This window comes from Semicossyphus pulcher, unplaced genomic scaffold (genome assembly GCF_022749685.1).
Source record: "Semicossyphus pulcher isolate SPU_LCO1_2020_fin unplaced genomic scaffold, fSemPul1.0.p SCAF_18, whole genome shotgun sequence".
NCBI classification, from domain to species: Eukaryota; Metazoa; Chordata; class Actinopteri; order Labriformes; family Labridae; genus Semicossyphus; species Semicossyphus pulcher.
This window is the reverse complement of record NW_027211691.1, coordinates 18565038-18583088: the sequence shown is the minus strand read 5'-3', so window position 1 is coordinate 18583088 and position 18051 is coordinate 18565038. Positions and strand designations below refer to the sequence as shown.

Below are 18051 nucleotides of genomic sequence, written 5' to 3'. Positions count from 1 at the left end.
TTGTTGCTGAGGGGCCGCACTTTGAGAAAAACAAGTTCAGCTCGCAGCTTTGAGTCATTACAGGAGGAAAACAGGGACCAATAGAACATACACTTGGTATGTTTCCATGTTATTATGTGTATTTTGCATTTTGCATTGCAGAATATTTCATAATTCTTCACCGCAGCGTGTTTTGTAACACTGTCCCGGGAATTGAACTGACGTCAGATTTCTTCCGCTGATTCAGGTGCAGTCGGACGACAGCAGGTCTCTACTTTCCTAATCAGCTCCTCTGCTCTCAGGTCATCCTTCCCTCCTCTCGTGTGCTCATCCATTTCCTTCCAGCACCTCCAGATCCGACTTCCAGCACTGACTCAGAACGTTTCCCTCTGCAGACTCATTTACAACTCGGCCGCTTAGAAGAGCAGCTTCCAAGTGGTGAGATCTTCCTGAAAAATGTGTTGTGCTGTATTTGTTGTGCCACTTCTGGATGATGCACTGCGGTTTAGTGGTGGCTCAGTTCCAAGCGGTTATTCAACAGAAAAATCAATGTGGCGGCCCTTTGCCACATGTCATCCCTCATTCTCTCTTCCGCTGTTTCCAACACTATCCACTGTCTTATCTCCCAATAAAGGCATTAAAAAAGGCCCAAAACAGAAGATTAACCTGCATTTTATCAGAACTTTCTGCTTCTTTTATGCAGCCATTACTTATTTTTTCAGTATATATATTTATCTTTGCAGGAAACAAAAATCGAAAAACTTTCAGAGAGTCTTAGTGGGGGAAAAATTCCTACATACTTGTACATTTCTGTTACTTGTAAAATGTAGTTAAAGTAAAGTAATTTTATCCATTAAGAGACGTATAAATAATTTTAAAAAAGCCTTTTATTTCACTTTAAAGGAGACAAACCTTTGTAGATTTTCTGTCTACTTTTGTAAATGGACATCTCAATGGAGTCTCATTATTAAAAACCTGTTTGCTGGAGCGCCTCCGTCTTCTATCAGTGCAGGACAGAGTTTGACCTCGAGGCTCTGACACAGAAAATTCAGGGCAGGGAAGTAAACATTCTCCTAAATGGGTAAACATTTGGCAGCCAAAGTGGAGTAAGTTTGGAGATATGTCGATTTTGGGGCATATTTTTAGAGCCTTTGTGAAATGTTTTAAAATGAAACAGGAAGTTGGGAAGTTTATGCCCCTGGCGCCCACCCTGCTTCCCCCCTCTGAGCCTGGAGAGACGCGGGGATAGAGATAAAACAGAGTGTCAACAGTTTGGCTTCTGCCAGAGGGAGGGTTGTGTAGCTCGGACATTGTTTAATGTGACTGATATTTGAAATCATATGCAGTCATCTTAAAGGGGCATTCCACCAATTTAGACAGCAAGATGCTATTTGTGTTATGTTGTTGTGGACAAACCCACTCTAGTAAACACCTATATGAGCTCACAGCTATTAATGTTTTATTACACGATCATAAATGAAAGAAAGAAGGATCATTTTGACAGCCTCAGAATTAATGTAGTGTTTGACATTTATTTTTGAATAACGAGAAGTCTGACTTTTTTACCAGAAACAAACAGGTTGCATCATAGTGCAGTTATACTGTACATAACGATATGTACGATCTCAACTTTGGCTTCCACTGGAGAGAGAATATATGCATGTTCATGCAAAGTATTACACAAATTTGTCATCAGTTTGCATTATGGGAAGTTTAAAGCTCCTGGGATTTTGGCGCCCCCTGTGGACAAACCTGTACCTCTTATATCTTTGCTGATTTTGTCCTGTACATTTAACAAAAATCTCATACTGCTTTCTTTAACAGTCATGTATCACTCACTTCAAATGTTTGCCCTGGAAAATGTAAACAAAGGCAGCGTGCAGTTCATCGCTTCATCTGACACCTACCCCCAGCGTTTTTAGGCATTAAAAGTAACTATATAGAAATAATCAATCTTGTTGCTGATGGTCTGGTTGCTTTTGTAGGTCATATAGAGTCATCACAATTAATTTCAGTTTGTTTCATAACCAACAAAAAACTCTTTAAGATCTTTAAACTTTAAGATCCATTTTCTTGCAGCCTTGACAAGTTAAGGACCAAAGTATGTACACTTCTGGAATATTCTGCATCGATTTGACCTTTCTTCAGAAAATCTGTGTCATGAAAGTGCTTGCTTTATCAAAGTGACCTTTTGACCTCCAAAAAAAAAAAAAAAAGTTCACCTATTTCTCAAATATTGATAAGGACATGGACATTGCACCTCAGATTAATTATTTATTGATACATTATAATAACATTGGGAGACAGTACAATAATCTTTTAACAACACAACTTTTCAAGAACAAAATGCACAATATACACTTTCAGCAGTCACTAAGAAACACTGAGATAATATAAATAAATACACAGCTGTTGTAGTTTTATGAGAGCGAGCGCCCCTCTCTGTGGCTGCTCTGCTGTGTGTAGCTGTTTGGATCCACTGACTCTGGCCTGTGAGCGCTTGGGCCCAGGTACTGTTCGAACTCGCTGCGGTCCAGGTCGTACAGCATGTCCAGCTGAACCTGCTCCAGGTAAAACTCCAGGGAGGGTCCGGCCGGGCACAGCAGACCCCCATACACCCTAGACTCCCCCTGATCCACATGAGGACCTGCAGGGCTGGGGAAACCGTACTGCATGTACCCGTGCTGGCTGCCATAATACATCTGAGGTTCCGAAGGGTACACAGGTGGGTACACTTCTGTTTTGTTTTGGAAAGTGTCTGCAGCTGAATCGGGAAACACTGGAGTGTTTGTGTAGCTGCTGAAGTTAGCTGTGGAGTTATGGAAAGCAGGCGTGTTGGGGTAGGTCTGCTGCTGCTGGTTCTGGAGCAGGTAGGAGAGGTTGTAAGGCATCGTGTAGCCTGAGCTGCAGAGTGAAGGCAGAGAGGAGGTGGCCTCTGCACCTGGAGGCTTGGAGCTCTTCTTCAGCTGCTTCCTCCTGCGGGGACGGTACTTGTAGTTTGGGTAGTCGATGGTGTGCTGGACCCTGAGGCGCTCGGCCTCCTGCATGTAGGGACGCTTCTCAGCCAGAGACATGGCCTTCCAGGTCTTTCCTGCAAGAACACAGCGGGGTTAAAGATCTGCATATTCTTTGATTTAGCTGAACTGACCTCTGTCAGTTAATAAAAACTTAAATTTTAACCATAAACAGCTTTTCGGGGACTATTATTGAAAGATTTTATGGCAGAATTGTTAAACATATTAGACTCTATTGAACTTTATATATTTTCTAGCCCAAAGAACAAGAAATATAAGACATTTGTAACATTTTTAAGGAGTATACACTTCTCATAAAAGCTTTAACTTTAGCAACATCTTGTGATATCAAAAAGTTTTCAGGCTGTCAATCAAAGTCTTACCGAGTATTTTGCTCAGATCCGTGTTCTCCAGGTCTGGGTTCAGATGAGCCAGCCGCCTCCTCTCCTCTTTAGTCCAGATGATGAAGGCGTTCAGAGGCCTCCTGACTCTCTGCTGCGCTGAGGCGGACTTGGCCTCGGGGCTCGTGCAGCTGGAGTCCGAGTTGACGGACTGCGGGCTGGAGGGCCCTGAACTCGGGGAGCGAACCTCCGTCATCTGCTCCCCGTCCGCAGAGCCCGAGTCCTCGCTGTCGAACAGGGCGCTGTTTGCGCAAAGCTGGAACGCGTTTGGGTCGTGGCTGAAATGCATGGCGACAAGGCTTGTTGCTGTGGTGATGCTTTGGATCGGCTGCAGGCCGCTGACATCCTCCAGTGATGCAGGGTGAGGGATATATGTGCGCGCTCCGCCAATAGGAGGCCGGGAGGAGTGGATTTAAGGTGTGAATTCCAGGTGTTTTCTCGGCTCGGCGATAGGCCCATCTGAAGCCCCAATCAACGACCTCACGAAACTTCAGATGGGGAGATGAGTCATAAGTCTGTTATAATCTACATTGGGGTTGTTATTTAACGTAAGAGGCGTCTTTCATCTCCAGACTGAGCTAAAACATAAACACCATAAATCTGATTTATCATTTAAGAGGTTAATGAAGTCAGTGCTTACATCTTTACCCACTTTCCATGTTTATAGTGACACATTTTAGCCTAAAATAAGTCTAACTATAATTAATATTAACTCGGAAAAATTTAAAGCATGGACGTTTTTAATTCTCTATCTTGGATTTTTCAAATTAAAACCATATTTGACCCTGATTTAACAGGACAGACAAATGTTTTTGGACATGTGTACTTCTGCATGAATGTTGACGGTCCTGAACAGGTTTCAGTCTTGTTCTCTTAAAAAAAGACAGAGTAGGAAAATCAAATTACTGCCTGCCCATTGCAGAGAGATGGAATCTAATCAATAGGTCCTGAGAGGCAGGTCGGGTATTGATAGGACAACATCAAAGTTTTCAGCAGGCAGGCTGGTTGATAATTACATTGTGGCTCTCGGCTCTTATCGGCCATCCACTGTCTCTATCAAAGTGCATTTTACACGACTGAAACAAACATGATCAAGGCGTGTTTATTACACGATTACCGCGTGCAAATATTTGCCTGACACGAATAAAACCTGATAGTTGTCAACAAAGGCACGTGATGAGCTCAACTTTACGACCTCTAAAGGCGTAAAAGGGCTGTTTTATTCTTTTACTTTACTGAACTGAATTATAAAAAATGAGAACTGACTTCACAAAAGGGAACACTGGATGAAGCTTTAGCGCTAAACAAACGAGGGGGAAAAAGTGTATTGAAATCAATCAAAACTGCAGCAGAGATTCAGACTCACAGAAACTTGCACCGCATGGCTGCAGCTGTTCACTTCCAGACAGCCATTAAACACGTTTCTACCGTCAGCTTTCCACAAGCTGTTTTATTTTGAAAATATTCAGCAAAAAAAATATATATTAAAAAGTCAGGCATATTTCAAAAAATAAAATACGGTAATGTTCGCTCTTCAGTACACAAACACAGTTTTTAGGGAATTATTTATTGTCAAGACATGATAAAAGTCTAGAAAATGTAGAATTAAATGCCATTTAATGCATAAATATAATAATTAAAACACTTGTTAATGGGATATAACAGCTTTATTATGGTGAAAAAAATGATACGATCACAAATAAAGTGTGATAAAAATAACTATTAAAAGGTCAATGATATTCTTACAGATACCTCCATGTTAACGATCATATAATAGGAATATTATTAGCCGTAAAGGGGAAACGAAATGAAAATGATGCTAATGTTGTGTATTCACCATTAATGAAACTCTTCAGGCGTGTGATCCCGCTTTAACACAATAGGACGCCATTACAGGTGCTCGCTTCCTCTGTATGGTTTCAATGAATATCAGTCTTTGGCACCGGCGACCAACATTAAACACACAATAGATGCCATTACTGTGACAGCGGCGAACTTACATCTGCAATACACGGACTGAGCGAGCTCCAGTATTACCTGCACCTGCACGGCTTTGTCCCGCAGACAGGTCGCTTAATGCGGCCTCTTTAACTTGCAAATACTGTGTATTATGGTGTGGGGAGGAGAGGGTTAATACACAACGAGGAAAGCAGTTTGGTCTTTTTTTGCTTTTATTTTGAAAGGGAAAATATAAACTCATGCAGCCTACAGTTTAACATATTGTCGTCAGGGGCATTTTGGACTTTCCTTTGACCCTTAAAAAAGTAAATCAGGCCAAATGGAGCTTGATATGTTAATCAAAAAGACGGATCAATACCGTGTCATTGGCAAATTCAATAACAGAATTGATTAAGGCACGTTCTTTACTCTGTGCTCCTCATCTCCCTTTGACAATAAACCATCTTATCAGTCGAAACTGATAAAGCGGAATGTGGCTTTGAGGGGAGATAACAATGAAGGAAGATTTTTTATATACTTCAAACATCAATATTCCTCCTTTTATAGTTTGTTAGTATTGGGAGTAGGTATGTGAGTGGCCGGGGTTCTTTCATTTTTTCACAGGTTGTCAGAATTAGAGCTTGAATCCACATCCGCGTTGTTAAACGGGACGCACGCGCCAACGCGCTGTGAAAAAGCACTAATGGATTTAATCAATTAGCTTGAACGACGCAGCGTGAATACAATAACGTTAGTTTCGGCTGAGCTGAGTGAATTTAGTCGGCTAAATATTAGACAACGGTTAAAGGGGCGAGGGTGCCGGCTAATATCTGGATTTAAAATATAAATAATGCAGTTTTAAACACGTCTTTAACTGTTTTGGGCGCATTTATTTGACGTCATTGTGTGTTTTATTAAAAGAAAGACTGTCATTTGACCTTTGGCTCATCCCTTTTTATTAATGAATCCTAATCTCTGAGTTGACAGTAGGGTATCACTGCATTGTCACATAGCCAAACAAGCAGAATGGGCACTGTACTGTCTGAATGGGGATTGTTCTCTGTGGCTTTCTGATCACAATGTGCCATTGTATTGGACAGAACTCATATATGGGACACTCCTCTTCGTCTTCACTGTGGGTCAGTGATGGGCAGACTGGCACAGGTAGAGGACATGAACGAGTACATCACCATGAAGGAATTACAGACGCTCTTGCAGATTCTGGAAAACTCTGAATGAAGATGGTTGGAGTTTTTGGGAACTTGTAAATGGAAGGGATGCTACACTGTTTATCTGAGGACTGTATCTTCCAGTGAAGATGCCAAAACAGCAGCTGAACACTTCTCATACTCTGGATATTTTTGGAGCAGTATGTGCTGATCAGGAGACGTCTATTCAAAGAGGACCCAGAAGAAAAACTATCAGGATTGTAACGCAAAAGGCCTTCGATAATGAAGCTCTGTATTCCAACCTTCTGCTCCATCCCACCGGCTTTCCCTACAGTGCTTCATCCATAAAGAGCTGCATTGTTTCATAGCTGGAAGGTGTGAAGGTGGATATAAAGCTGTTGTGTCAGGTGATCTTGGCAGCGAGGGTCTGTGTTGCATTGTGTTGGATTGTATGGGCACAGCAGGCCCGCATCAAGATATGCTCTGTCAGGACTCAGACAGCATTCTATGCAGCAGCCTGTGCCCCCCTCCACCTCCACCTTTTTGTTTGAGCAGATTCAACAGTAGACCAAGGCCCCCCCGGTGTGCTAGCTGGGTGCTAGCCTCCACACTCCCCATGCAAACAGCGCCCTGCCCGGCCCTACGTCAGGCCAGCTGAGAGGATTACATGCCCCCTGGTGTAGACAGGCTTAATGTAGCCTCATTAGCAGAACACAATGATGCCCCCACCTCTGAGCGCAGATAACAGGCCGGGCTCAGCCAGACTTCAAACACGGCTCAAGTCTTACAGGCCCGGGTGGTGCAATGTGCAGGGTTAGGGTTAGGGGGATTTAAACTTCTGCACAATCCATCTACCATCATTTCAGGGCTGAAAGATTAGATGATAAAACAATTTAACAGGTGTTAAATCATTTAGCACCTTTCCAAAACTCTTGCAATGTGACAATTTACTGCTTTTCTCTGTTTTACATCACCGTAAGTCTATTTTGTTTTAAAGATGATTTAAGACGTTCCCTTTGGCTGCTTTTTGGACTCAAAGAGGCATCCTCAAAAAATTAACTTAGACTGACTGTGCGAAAAGGAAAGAGAGAAGTAAGATAATAAAACAGTGATTAAATAATAAAATAAAACAAAAAAAGGAAGCGTTAGTGTGTTTTGCAAAAGAGGATAAGATAAAATGTGTTTCTCGGTAGTCAAAGTAGTTTTTACAACCTTTTAGTATTTATACATCTCAAGAATTAAAGAAACTTAAGATTTTTTAAAATAATTTTCTTTAACAAATTAATCCTAAAAATATAAATTTCACTGATTAACAATGAAAATAAATCATAAATAAATCATGAATCAAATTGTCTGCCTCCTTCTTTCCCTTTAATTGTATTTCATTTGTCTATCATGCGGACTCTCTGAGTGAGACCGGCTAATGAAGCTAAGCTCCACTCATTCTTTGTAAATTAGTTATTGTATTCCTCTGATAAAGAGTCTTATCTGAGCGCCTGAAGAAGTCTTCCTTTTATTGTCCAGACGGCTGAGCTTTTGATGTCACGGTGGGACATTTATTATTCTCATGTTTTTGGACATATATCTGTCTTAAAGGTGCCCTTCAGCATGAGTGTAAGTGTGTTTGATCCACACGTCTGTCGACAGCAGACAGAGGAGAGAGAGAGGCCTGCTGTAATTAGCCCTCATTATTAACTGGAACTAGACTGAGACCTGTGAGACACCATGATATCTGTGTCTGTCTGAAACGGCTCATTCAAGGCGGCAGATAACCAAAACAATCTGGCCGGCTCAGCTCCAGCAGCACTGCTTGGATGTTTAATTAAATAGTGTGAACTGGTTAGACTCAGACATTAGATTATTTGGAGCAGAAACCTGCCTGACCAAAACAGACTAACAAATCTTTTTAGCCTTCTTAGCCTGACTGTAATTAGGGCACAAAATACTTGATTTGATTCTTTAATTCTCTTTTCTGCAGACACACAATCAGAGCGGAGCGACACGCCGTTAGCTCGCTCTCTTTCTCTCCTTTTATACTCGTCTGAGACCTGATACAAATTCAAAAGGATCTGCTGCTTTGAAGATAAGCACTGTAGTTCTGCCATAAACAATGATTGTGCTGTTTCTTTCCTGTGGCGTGATTTATTTAAAGTATTATGCTGTAAGGATTTGGGCTGGTTTTCCTGGCAGGGGACGGCTGTGTATGTATCCACTACTTGTGTAGTTTATTGGATACTTGAGATTCAGGAAAGCACTCAGGGAACCAGCAGAGAAGTCATCAAAGAGTGACCTTTGTCTCTTGGGGTTTTAACATGTACAAATACTGTCGGAATTTCACCTAAAAATGCTGCTTTTTTATTTTAAACTCATTTAACAGATTTGGCAAATTTAACTCAGGGTTTGGTGCATGATTTTGTCTTCTTATTGTTGCATAACGGAGACCTCCCTGCAACACGGCAGAGTGGACTTTGTATAGAAACACAATGCTCGCAGTCTCGCGCACACACACAAACATATGCTTCCTTTGATAAAGTGTTTTTATACCAGCAGAATTTCTATGGCAGCGTCCCTTAAGACAATATCTGCGTAAAATACCAAAGTTATTTATAGCGAGGGGGCAATTTTGACTTCAGAAAATAAACACGAGCGTAATGGAGAGTTCAAATACGAGGGAGCCATTATCCAGACGAGGTTATATTCTGGTACAGGGAGGGTGTAAAGTGCAGTTAAGTGTTGATTAGAATATCTCAAAATCTTAATGGGATTCGACATGACAACAATCTGGCTTTTATTTTAAACTTAAAAAAACAAGGCGGGAAATATTTAAATTTAGTGAAAGTCCTAACTTTTAGAAGACGAGTGACATCTTTAGTTGAAAAAGTATTTTTCTATGTCTTTAAAGCAAAGCTGTGTGTTTGCCTGTGATTGTACTCCAACAGGAGGAGGAGGAGGGGTGGGGGGTAGGGGTCTTTTGAACGTCCACACCAGGATACAGCTGCCTATGACTAATTTCAAACTCCCCTTCTAGGGCCGAAGCAAGCCATTTCACAAGTAACACACATCACCAGGCATCTGTTTCCTGTTTTCATTCTTTGAGTTATCTTATTTTCCTTATTTCCCCCTCACCTGTTACAGTTCACGTTCCTTCCATCGCGCTGCACGGGCCGCTTGTGCTCGGACACGAGGCTGTCAGACGTCACGCACTCGAAAACAAAAAGAAATACTGATGAACGAGGTAAAAATCCGGTCAGAAATAAATGTTAGCACCGAAGGTTAATTCCTTCTGATGACATCACATAACTTCTGATGATAAAGTTTAATGACTCCTTCACAAATGCTATTTTCCCACATTTTTAATATAAAATGTTAACATGACTCAACATCAAACACAGTATTTCTCTGATTTTCTCCTCCATAATGTACATGAACATTCATGAGACTTCTCCTCACACATATGAGCTGTAATATTTCAGAAGTTTCTCGTCAGTTGGTTTCAGAATCTTCTTCTCCGGCATGTTAACGACCCAGCCTGGAGCGAGGCCAAAGAAGATCTGTCGAACATCCTTCCTCATGGCGAGCATGTGATACAGTTCATCCTTTGAAATGTCTGGCAGAATATATCCATACTTCTGTGCCAGGGCCAGCCGGGCCTGCTGGACATTCTCCGGGTCTGCCAAGTAACCCCGGTTTTCAGCACCTGTGTAATACAGGACCATTTCCTCCCCTGGTAGCATTCGCTTTGGAATGGGCTGCCCGCGCATGAAGAACGGCACGGGCTTGATGAGAATCCCTGGAAAAAACAAAGAAAACATATAGATTTTATTAATATAAAATACACAAGATGATTGAAATAATGTGTTTGAGCGCAGACTGATCATTCATGATTTACCAAGACTTATAGGATCATAGAAACTTGTAGTGATGACCCCTCCGTTCCGCTCAATAGCAGCTATAGCTCCTTCAGAAGCTCTCTGAACCTCGATGTTGATTTTTGCGGCAAAAATGTCAGCACCCTGAAACACAGAAAACACATGAAAAGGTGAAAAAACAGGCGTCAGAAACAACATCCAAGTCTGTGACAGGATGACAGCATTGTTATGTGCTGCCACCTGCTGGCACAAGATGATCAAAGAGCCTCAGAGTGACGTGTTCTGAACCCACAATACCTGGTTTCCTTGTTCAGCTGTTAAAACATAAACTAAGTTTGATTTTATGCATTTATAAGCTGCAAAACACTAAAAAAATAAGTTGATTTTTCCTCTTAGATCCATAATTTTTCCTTGTAGTTTTAACCAAGCTCCTTTTTAGTAATAAGGAGGCAAATGGGCAGCTATACCAGTGATATAACTGCATGTTTACACATACTGTGCCATGCTGTATTTTCCTCTAATGCTTTATTCACCGTAGCTAAATTTGGTACAGTAGTATGGTAGTGGTTGATGTTTTTTGAGCTGATTAAATGTGAATCCATTTTTCAGGGGTCTTCTCACATAAAACATTAACAACACAAAGACATTAAAAAAACAGTAAGCCAACAAAAAGTAGTCTTCATTCACACAACTTATAGGCACAAACAGTAGCAGGAGTGTTAAGTGCTTTCTGACCTTTGAGAATGAGAGAACTACTGTACTTTATAACCCTTTCATGATCAATGCTAAGTGTGAAAACGTCCATCAAGAACAATAAGCTCCGTGCATGCCCCAATTACCTCATCAACCAGCTGGACCCCAAAGTCCCTCTTCAAAGGCTGGATCGTCACTCCTCTGGCATTCACCAGCTGTGTCAGGTCTATGGGCTGGGCGGGATCGACTCGTCCCAGATCAATCAGGTACTGCAGGCGTTTCAGTGACAGAGGCTGGTACTGAGGACGACGGCTGCAGAAGAGCATATGAATGTTGTTAGTTAAAACCATACGTGATCCCTAGAATCTGGTGTTTTTCTCAACAACAAACGGGTTATGATACAAAAATACTCATCAGTGCGACAGCTGCAGCATTAATGCAGCATGTATAAACTTCATCACCAACACTGATAACACATTTACTATTTATGGTGTTCATTCATTCATTTAGGAGCAGTTAACTGAAATGTTGCAAGCAATTCAACTTGCACAGCAGGAAAAATATAGAAGTAGTTATGAATGCACCTGTTAGTTTCTGACATGCATAAGAGGAAGAAATTATAAAAAAAAGGTCTATGCTGCTGACATTTTTAAGACAACTTGGAATCTATGTTCTGTTTGTGTACCTTGTATCAACAAATACTACATTTTTCTCGTAACAGACTTACAAGTTAATGGCAAAGGTGGAATGGCAAGCTATTACCTGTGTCCTTCATTGTAGCCATATTTTGGGATAGCCAGATAAAAGGGAGTCTGACCCCCTTCAAATCCCAACCGAGGTCGGTTGCCTCTCTGTCGCTCTCCTTTATGTCCTCTGCCGCTTCTGTTACCGCCATGCTGTCCTCTGCCCCGCTTTCTGTCCTACAATTAAAGAAACGACATGGTTTTTGTGTTAGCATGCAATGCATCGTCTTATCAAAACAACTGTCAGAATGTTAGCATTTGTCTCCACTGGTTAACATAAAATGCTAACTGGCTCAGTTAGCTAGAGTGTGCTGCTCAAGCTACTAAAGATAAAACAACACAACTTACCGGCTTTGTGGAGCCTGGTTCAGGTCGTAAGTTTGCTAAGGTTATCCGCGGCAGATTCTGCAAAGCATCAAACGCTTTACCACCAGGCTTTTTGGGGAAAGACATGTTTCTTTTTCTCACATGTCAAAGTTAGCCAAATCAAGGACACGTAAGTCACGTGACCGAGGTCAGCGGAAGTACTTCGTGTAGGCTCGGGGACTTATCAAATTAAAAGCATAACAGTCAAAATGTACTACACAATCTGTTAAGCTGTGAAGCATTTAAGGTCGGATTTCAGGGATTTGTGATGATACCGTAAAGGGTTGAACAAACTGAAAGACAATTACTTATCATTTAAAGTTTAATCGGCATACAGAGCAAATAAAAAACATTATCCCGAAAAATAATCCGTGTCAAATGTCGCATTGCAACATGTTACATAAACAATATGTATTTTTGTAGTTTCAGACCAGCATTGTTATATTATCTCTCTGTGTATATACCTGAGTTGCCTAAATGGGCTTCGCTGTGAGTGTTGAGGATTTGACGGTTATTAAAGCAGCGCCCGTTGACATTTCAACGAACCTATCCACGATTAGTATTTCTAAAGGACCTCTAATGAAAGCCAATCACGTAGCAGAGGAGGCGGGACTACGAAGGGTGTCAGTGGACGCATAACGTGCTAGTTTGGTCTGTGTGATCCGGTGGTGTGTTATTTTTTTCAGAAAAATTCAACTTCCACAGACAAATTGACGACTGGCAGTTGTGGTACGAGACGGTGGTACCTTGACCTCCGCCGTCGGTCGACATTTGTCTTTCAACTAGTTGAGGGTATCGTTATTAGCTTACTGTAGCTAACTTGTTCCTACATATCAGCTGCCTCAGCGCTGTATGTGCGGCAATAACATGTCAGCGCCTCTACCTGCCATTGTGCCTGCCGCCCGAAAAGCTACTGCAGCGGTGAGTTTAACAGGGAACACTAATAGGTAGATAGTTGAAGTAAGACATAAACATCTTTATACAAAACTGCTGCAAGATTTTGATGTATGTGTCCAAAACTACCTGCCTCTGTAATCATGTGTTGTTGTTTTTACAGGTGATATTTCTGCATGGCCTTGGGGATACTGGGTAGGCAAAGACACTCTTTACAATTATTTGGTATAACAATATTAGTGTCTGTATCTCACAGAGATAATACTGTTGTTATTAAACTGGTTTAATTGTGTCCTATCTAACAGTCATGGCTGGGCTGAAGCTTTTGCAGGCATCAGGATACCACATGTGAAATACATCTGCCCACATGCGTAAGTATTCACAACAGCTGTAAGATAGGGAGTGTCTACACGTGCTTAAAAGGTGTTTAAATATTGTAACAGTAGGAGTCTGGGACTCCAGGGTCCAGGAAGAACAAAAGAGAAATTAAAATCCCACGGACTGTGTTGGAAATAACTGATTCCAAGGTTAACAGAGAACACAGGGTTGTTGATAGACGTGTCATAGTTCTTGACAAAGAGTCAAGAGGACAAGAGGTTATTTAATAAGAAGAGAATAAGTTAACATACTCTTTCAGCATTCATAGTTACAGTAGTATTGCAGTCAAATTTCTTATTCTGCTTTTCTCCAATGATTGCAGTCCAACTATGCCTGTTTCCTTGAACATGAGAATGTCCATGCCTTCCTGGTAAGTGTCTCAGTATTAGAGCCTATAGACAATGTGCTCGCCACATACACAATGAGCCTCACTTTTGTTCTCATGTACAGGTTTGATATCTACGGGTTGAACCCAGATGCAGAAGAAGATGAGAGTGGCATTAAAAGAGCGTCAGAGAACAGTACGTCTTTGTATTTGCTGTAAATGTGTTTGAATGTTTAAGTGCTGCCTTTTTAATTTTGTTGCAAAGAAAGCTTGTTTACACATGAGTCAGATTTGGTTACAAGTGTTTACTTTAATTTCTCCACAGTTAAAGCCTTGATAGACCAAGAAGTGAAGAATGGAATACCTTCACACAGAATTATTCTTGGTGGATTTTCACAAGTAAGTGTGGCATGCACGCAGATGATGCGTTACATAACACTGTTTTTAGAGTGATTCACTGCTTGTGTACATAATGTGTTCTAATAACCAAACCTAAAAGACATACACACACGCATATATAGAAGCATCAAAGGACAGAGTGTTCTAATATATATGCACACTTTTGAAAAACAGGACTTTAACAGCAAGTTAAATGCTCCACAACACAGATTGTCATTATTTCATTCTGCTATTTTGGAGTGGTGAAAGCAAATAAAAATTGTATTCTATTCATAAGGATACTGTAATAATAAAATGTATTACAAAACTTGCCTTCAGTTAATGGTAAGCTCAAACATCAGGAGGAATTGTGTTGCGGGCAGATGAAGAAAAGAGGAACCACTCCCACTATATTCAGCACAAGTCTCTTAAATAATGTAAAGTTAAGCACATGAGTCAAACACAGTTTAATAAGGCTAAGAACAAGATGTGGCAGAATAGCGTTCAAGCATAACATTGGAAATACAAGAAATGCACTTATTTGCTTCTGTGGTGGAGAGTAAGAATCGAAGATTAAAGGGCCCCCGGCTTGATCTGTCCATAGCATCCACTAACCAGCATCTAAAGCGTACTAGTTAACACGTTAACAAGCTACGTATATCTCTTTCCAAATTGAAGCAAAAAAACGACAAGTCCTCATGTAGTGTTGGGCTATGTGCACGACTATTTCTTGGCTCTAAACAGTTGCTAGGCAACCGGCAAAAGCTCCAGGAAGATTGTGTGCCTGACCAAGTAATAGTCAGTCACGCACAAAACACCCTGAACTACTCCTTTGAGTACAGACCAATCAGTTAGTATTGCTTTGTGCATTTCTTGAATATCAGCAACAGTCAGAATGTTTTTTGTATTTAATTACAAATGGACAAATTATCATGTTTTAGATGTTTAAATCATCTTCCCAGTTATGATGCAGATTCTTTAAAGGAGCAATCTGCCCCTATAAAAAGCCCCTGTCAGTCAAAGCTGGTGTTCTCTGTAATCGATAGAAGTAGTAATATTTGACATTGGCGCCATAGCTGTGGAGAAAGTTGTACAAACAGCTTGTGGTTTCGCCCATTCTACATTCCTACAACACCCAGCATGCTTTGCGCCCCTCCCTCTGAAAGGAACGGCCCAGCGAGAGACGCTGGAGGCAACGGCTCAGAGCGGTACAGAATCTGAAACACGCCGAGAATATACTGGTGTATCGTCTAAAACATCTTCAGGTCTGCAGTCTACATTTCAAACCTGACAATTTTGAACGAGACATGACATCAGAGGCGGGCGTCCTAGATTGAGGAAGTGTAGTTTAGCGAGCTCCCTGGCCTCCGCCAGATGACGCGTTTTACGTAGTCTGGTGGAGGTTTTCCAGGGCCCATTGGAGAACAGGATAGCGTCCTTCAAAGGCACAGAGCCAAACTGCATTAGCTCCCCATAATTCCATGACAGGACTGAGGTTGATAATTGTGACAAGTGTTTGTTTTGTTTCTTCCAGGGTGGAGCTCTGTCTCTCTACACGGCTCTGACAACTCAGCAGAAGCTCGCTGGAGTGGTCGCTCTGAGCTGCTGGCTCCCTCTTCGCAAGTCCTTCCCTCAGGTAGAAAAAACAAGACGTACACCCGTTAACACCTGCGCTTTATAGAGTTTTTAGAAGTAATTCAGTAAAACTGAAGCAGCTGCTTTAAGAGTTGTTTAACTCAAAGTTCTGATTCTTCACTTGGACATGATGGTTGGAGTTTATGTCGTTCCAGACATCTTTATATGCTCGTTGTCCATTTTATCATGAACTACTCCTAAACCAGGTTTAAGTCTGCTTACTCACACATTTGCGTTCTCCCCTGCAGCCCCTCTGGGTGATGTCTGGACAAGTTTAAGAGTGCAATACATGTTCGAAAGGGGCTTTAATCTGTCATAATCACATAATTAGAATAATCCTAATCTCCTCTATTCTCAGGCTTCTGCCAGCAGTTCAAACAAGGACATGCATGTCCTACAGTGCCACGGGGATGCCGATCCCCTGGTTCCCTTTATGTTCGGCAGCCAGACAGCAGAGAAGATGAAAAGCCTCATCAATCCGGGCAACATCACCTTTAAGTCGTACCGGGGTCTACCTCACAGCGCCTGTCCAGAGGTCAGTGCGGGGAAATAAAGGTCACGTTAGGCTCTTAAAACCGGGGTTGTGTTCTGTATTATATATTTACTCATATTTTGTGTCTGTGCAGGAAATGGTGGATGTGAAACGATTCATAGAGAAGCAGCTTCCTCCCATCAGTGACGAGTGAACTCAGGAGCTCCACACCCCGCACAGCATCTTCAGAGTCCTGTAAGACTCTGGACTCGAGGAATCACTGACTTACTTGACAATACCACGCTGCTAACGATAGAGCCGGGCAGGACTGCGGCTACGTGTTAGCCGGGGGAGACGCCTGACTGAGACGATGCTGCATCCTGGCCTGGATCCACTCACAGTCCTCAGTGTTACAGTAGAGTAACTGTAGTTGCTTGATTGTAAAGCTGTTTGCCGTTGAGACGAGCCATTTCCTGCAGGAGACGTATGTACTGGAATAATTAGGGCTATACTTTGTTTCTAATACCTGCTATCTCACAATAAATGGCCTGTTGTTAAATGTTTTTATTATTGTAGTTTGTATAAGCGCTAAGACAGGTTTATTAGTCGATAACAATGACTGTATATATAGATGGGCGACGCGTCTCCATCTGCTCTCATTGTATGAAATTGAAGCCAAAATAGCCCCCGTGGCGGGTGCTGCCATCTTGCAATGGTGGCGTCACAAAGAGCCAGACATGCGCAGTAGAGATCGGCGGGAAACCGGAAAACAAACAGCAAAGATCCCGCATGTCGGCGTGTTTAACAGCAGTACAGCTTCTTGTGTTGGTCTGAAGTAGAGATAGACCGATATGGTTTTTTCAGGGCCGATACCGATACTGATTATTAGTAGTCAAGGAGGCCGATAACCGATATTTGAAGCCGATATTCATTTACAGTAAAAGTGAAAATATTGGCGTCAAAATTTTGAATAATACAAACTCCAACACTTAACTTTGTTTAAATGCCTTTAAGCATATGCATCAGAGCCAAAATAACCCAGTTTTAAATTGATCTCTTATCGGCCGTCGGATTAAAAAAATGAATAAATAAATAAATTTTAAAAAGGCCGATGCCGATATGCGTCATAATGCCGAATATCGGCGCAGATAATCGGTCTATCCCTAGTCTGAAGCAGACCTTCACAGATATGTAAACTTCAATGACTGTAGTGATTGTTTTCGTTTCCTCTCACCGTTCGTCCTCCACTCTGCTAATCAGGAACAGATCGGCTGCAGGAGCTGTATTTGTCAACAGAGCTGTCAATCAACCTTTTTACAGCATCTAATAACTAATTAAAACTAAACTTGTCAGAAAAATGAACACTTGGACGTAAATCAGCATGATAAGAACTAACTATAATGACAGAAACCATGTTTGAGAAACAATTATTTGGTGTGTAATTTGATTTTATAGTTTGACTCATGTCCCATCTGTTAACATGGAGGAGGCGGGCTTAATGACCTATACTGCAGCTAGTCAGCAGGGGGCGATAGAGAGGGTTTGGCTTCACTTTTAGGGAGCTGTCATGTCGTCCATCTTTTTATACAGTCTGGTCGATACAATTATTATTTGTAATTTTTTTCAAGCAAAAAAAACTACAAACTTTAATTGCTTTTAACTTTTTAAATTTAGTAGTTTTTCTCTGTGTTAAATCATTTTTAAAAGTATTGTCGGGTTTGCATTTGTTGTCGCACAAAAACAACCAACTTAAAGGCGTCAGCCGTGTCTTTTGTAGCATGTGATGGTGTTTTTCAG

The 18051-nt window shown here is 41.5% G+C and overlaps 3 protein-coding genes across 3 annotated transcripts; 1 reads left to right on the top strand and 2 right to left on the bottom strand.

Moving 5' to 3' along the window:
* Nucleotides 1-2399: 2399 nt before the first annotated feature.
* Nucleotides 2400-3739, bottom strand: sox32 (SRY-box transcription factor 32). Its single transcript, XM_069667748.1, has 2 exons — nucleotides 3377-3739; nucleotides 2400-3070 (listed from the first exon to the last, which is right to left on the bottom strand). The coding sequence occupies exons 1-2, from the start codon at nucleotides 3681-3683 to the stop codon at nucleotides 2400-2402; spliced, it is 978 nt and encodes a 325-aa protein (XP_069523849.1). The 5' UTR covers nucleotides 3684-3739.
* Nucleotides 3740-9832: 6093 nt separating this feature from the next.
* On the bottom strand, nucleotides 9833-12312 carry mrpl15 (mitochondrial ribosomal protein L15). Its single transcript, XM_069667632.1, has 5 exons — nucleotides 12155-12312; nucleotides 11826-11983; nucleotides 11210-11375; nucleotides 10391-10514; nucleotides 9833-10291 (listed from the first exon to the last, which is right to left on the bottom strand). The coding sequence occupies exons 1-5, from the start codon at nucleotides 12257-12259 to the stop codon at nucleotides 9948-9950; spliced, it is 897 nt and encodes a 298-aa protein (XP_069523733.1). The 5' UTR covers nucleotides 12260-12312; the 3' UTR covers nucleotides 9833-9947.
* A 495-nt stretch (nucleotides 12313-12807) lies between these two features.
* On the top strand, nucleotides 12808-18012 carry LOC138595794 (acyl-protein thioesterase 1-like). The gene is made up of 9 exons (XM_069667224.1): nucleotides 12808-13093; nucleotides 13230-13261; nucleotides 13372-13437; nucleotides 13767-13814; nucleotides 13895-13965; nucleotides 14095-14168; nucleotides 15682-15783; nucleotides 16141-16317; nucleotides 16409-18012. Exons 1-9 carry the CDS (start codon nucleotides 13025-13027, stop codon nucleotides 16466-16468), a joined length of 699 nt encoding a protein of 232 aa, XP_069523325.1. The 5' UTR covers nucleotides 12808-13024; the 3' UTR covers nucleotides 16469-18012.
* Nucleotides 18013-18051: the final 39 nt, after the last annotated feature.

What these genes read in the sequence shown, in the direction of transcription:
- sox32 (XM_069667748.1), bottom strand. Translation starts at nt 3,683, where the DNA reads ATGCATTTCAGCCACGACCCAAACGCGTTCCAGCTTTGCGCAAACAGC. An exon ending in GGATCTGAGCAAAATACTCG is followed by an intron (nt 3,071 to 3,376) that starts GTAAGACTTTGA and finishes GTGTTCTTGCAG; the next exon opens with GAAAGACCTGGAAGGCCATG.
- mrpl15 (XM_069667632.1), bottom strand. Translation starts at nt 12,259, where the DNA reads ATGTCTTTCCCCAAAAAGCCTGGTGGTAAAGCGTTTGATGCTTTGCAG. An exon ending in GGGTCCAGCTGGTTGATGAG is followed by an intron (nt 10,515 to 11,209) that starts GTAATTGGGGCA and finishes TCTGTGTTTCAG; the next exon opens with GGTGCTGACATTTTTGCCGC. An exon ending in CTATGATCCTATAAGTCTTG is followed by an intron (nt 10,292 to 10,390) that starts GTAAATCATGAA and finishes TGTTTTTTCCAG; the next exon opens with GGATTCTCATCAAGCCCGTG.
- LOC138595794 (XM_069667224.1), top strand. Translation starts at nt 13,025, where the DNA reads ATGTGCGGCAATAACATGTCAGCGCCTCTACCTGCCATTGTGCCTGCC. An exon ending in TAAAAGAGCGTCAGAGAACA is followed by an intron (nt 13,966 to 14,094) that starts GTACGTCTTTGT and finishes ATTTCTCCACAG; the next exon opens with TTAAAGCCTTGATAGACCAA. An exon ending in TTCTTGGTGGATTTTCACAA is followed by an intron (nt 14,169 to 15,681) that starts GTAAGTGTGGCA and finishes TGTTTCTTCCAG; the next exon opens with GGTGGAGCTCTGTCTCTCTA.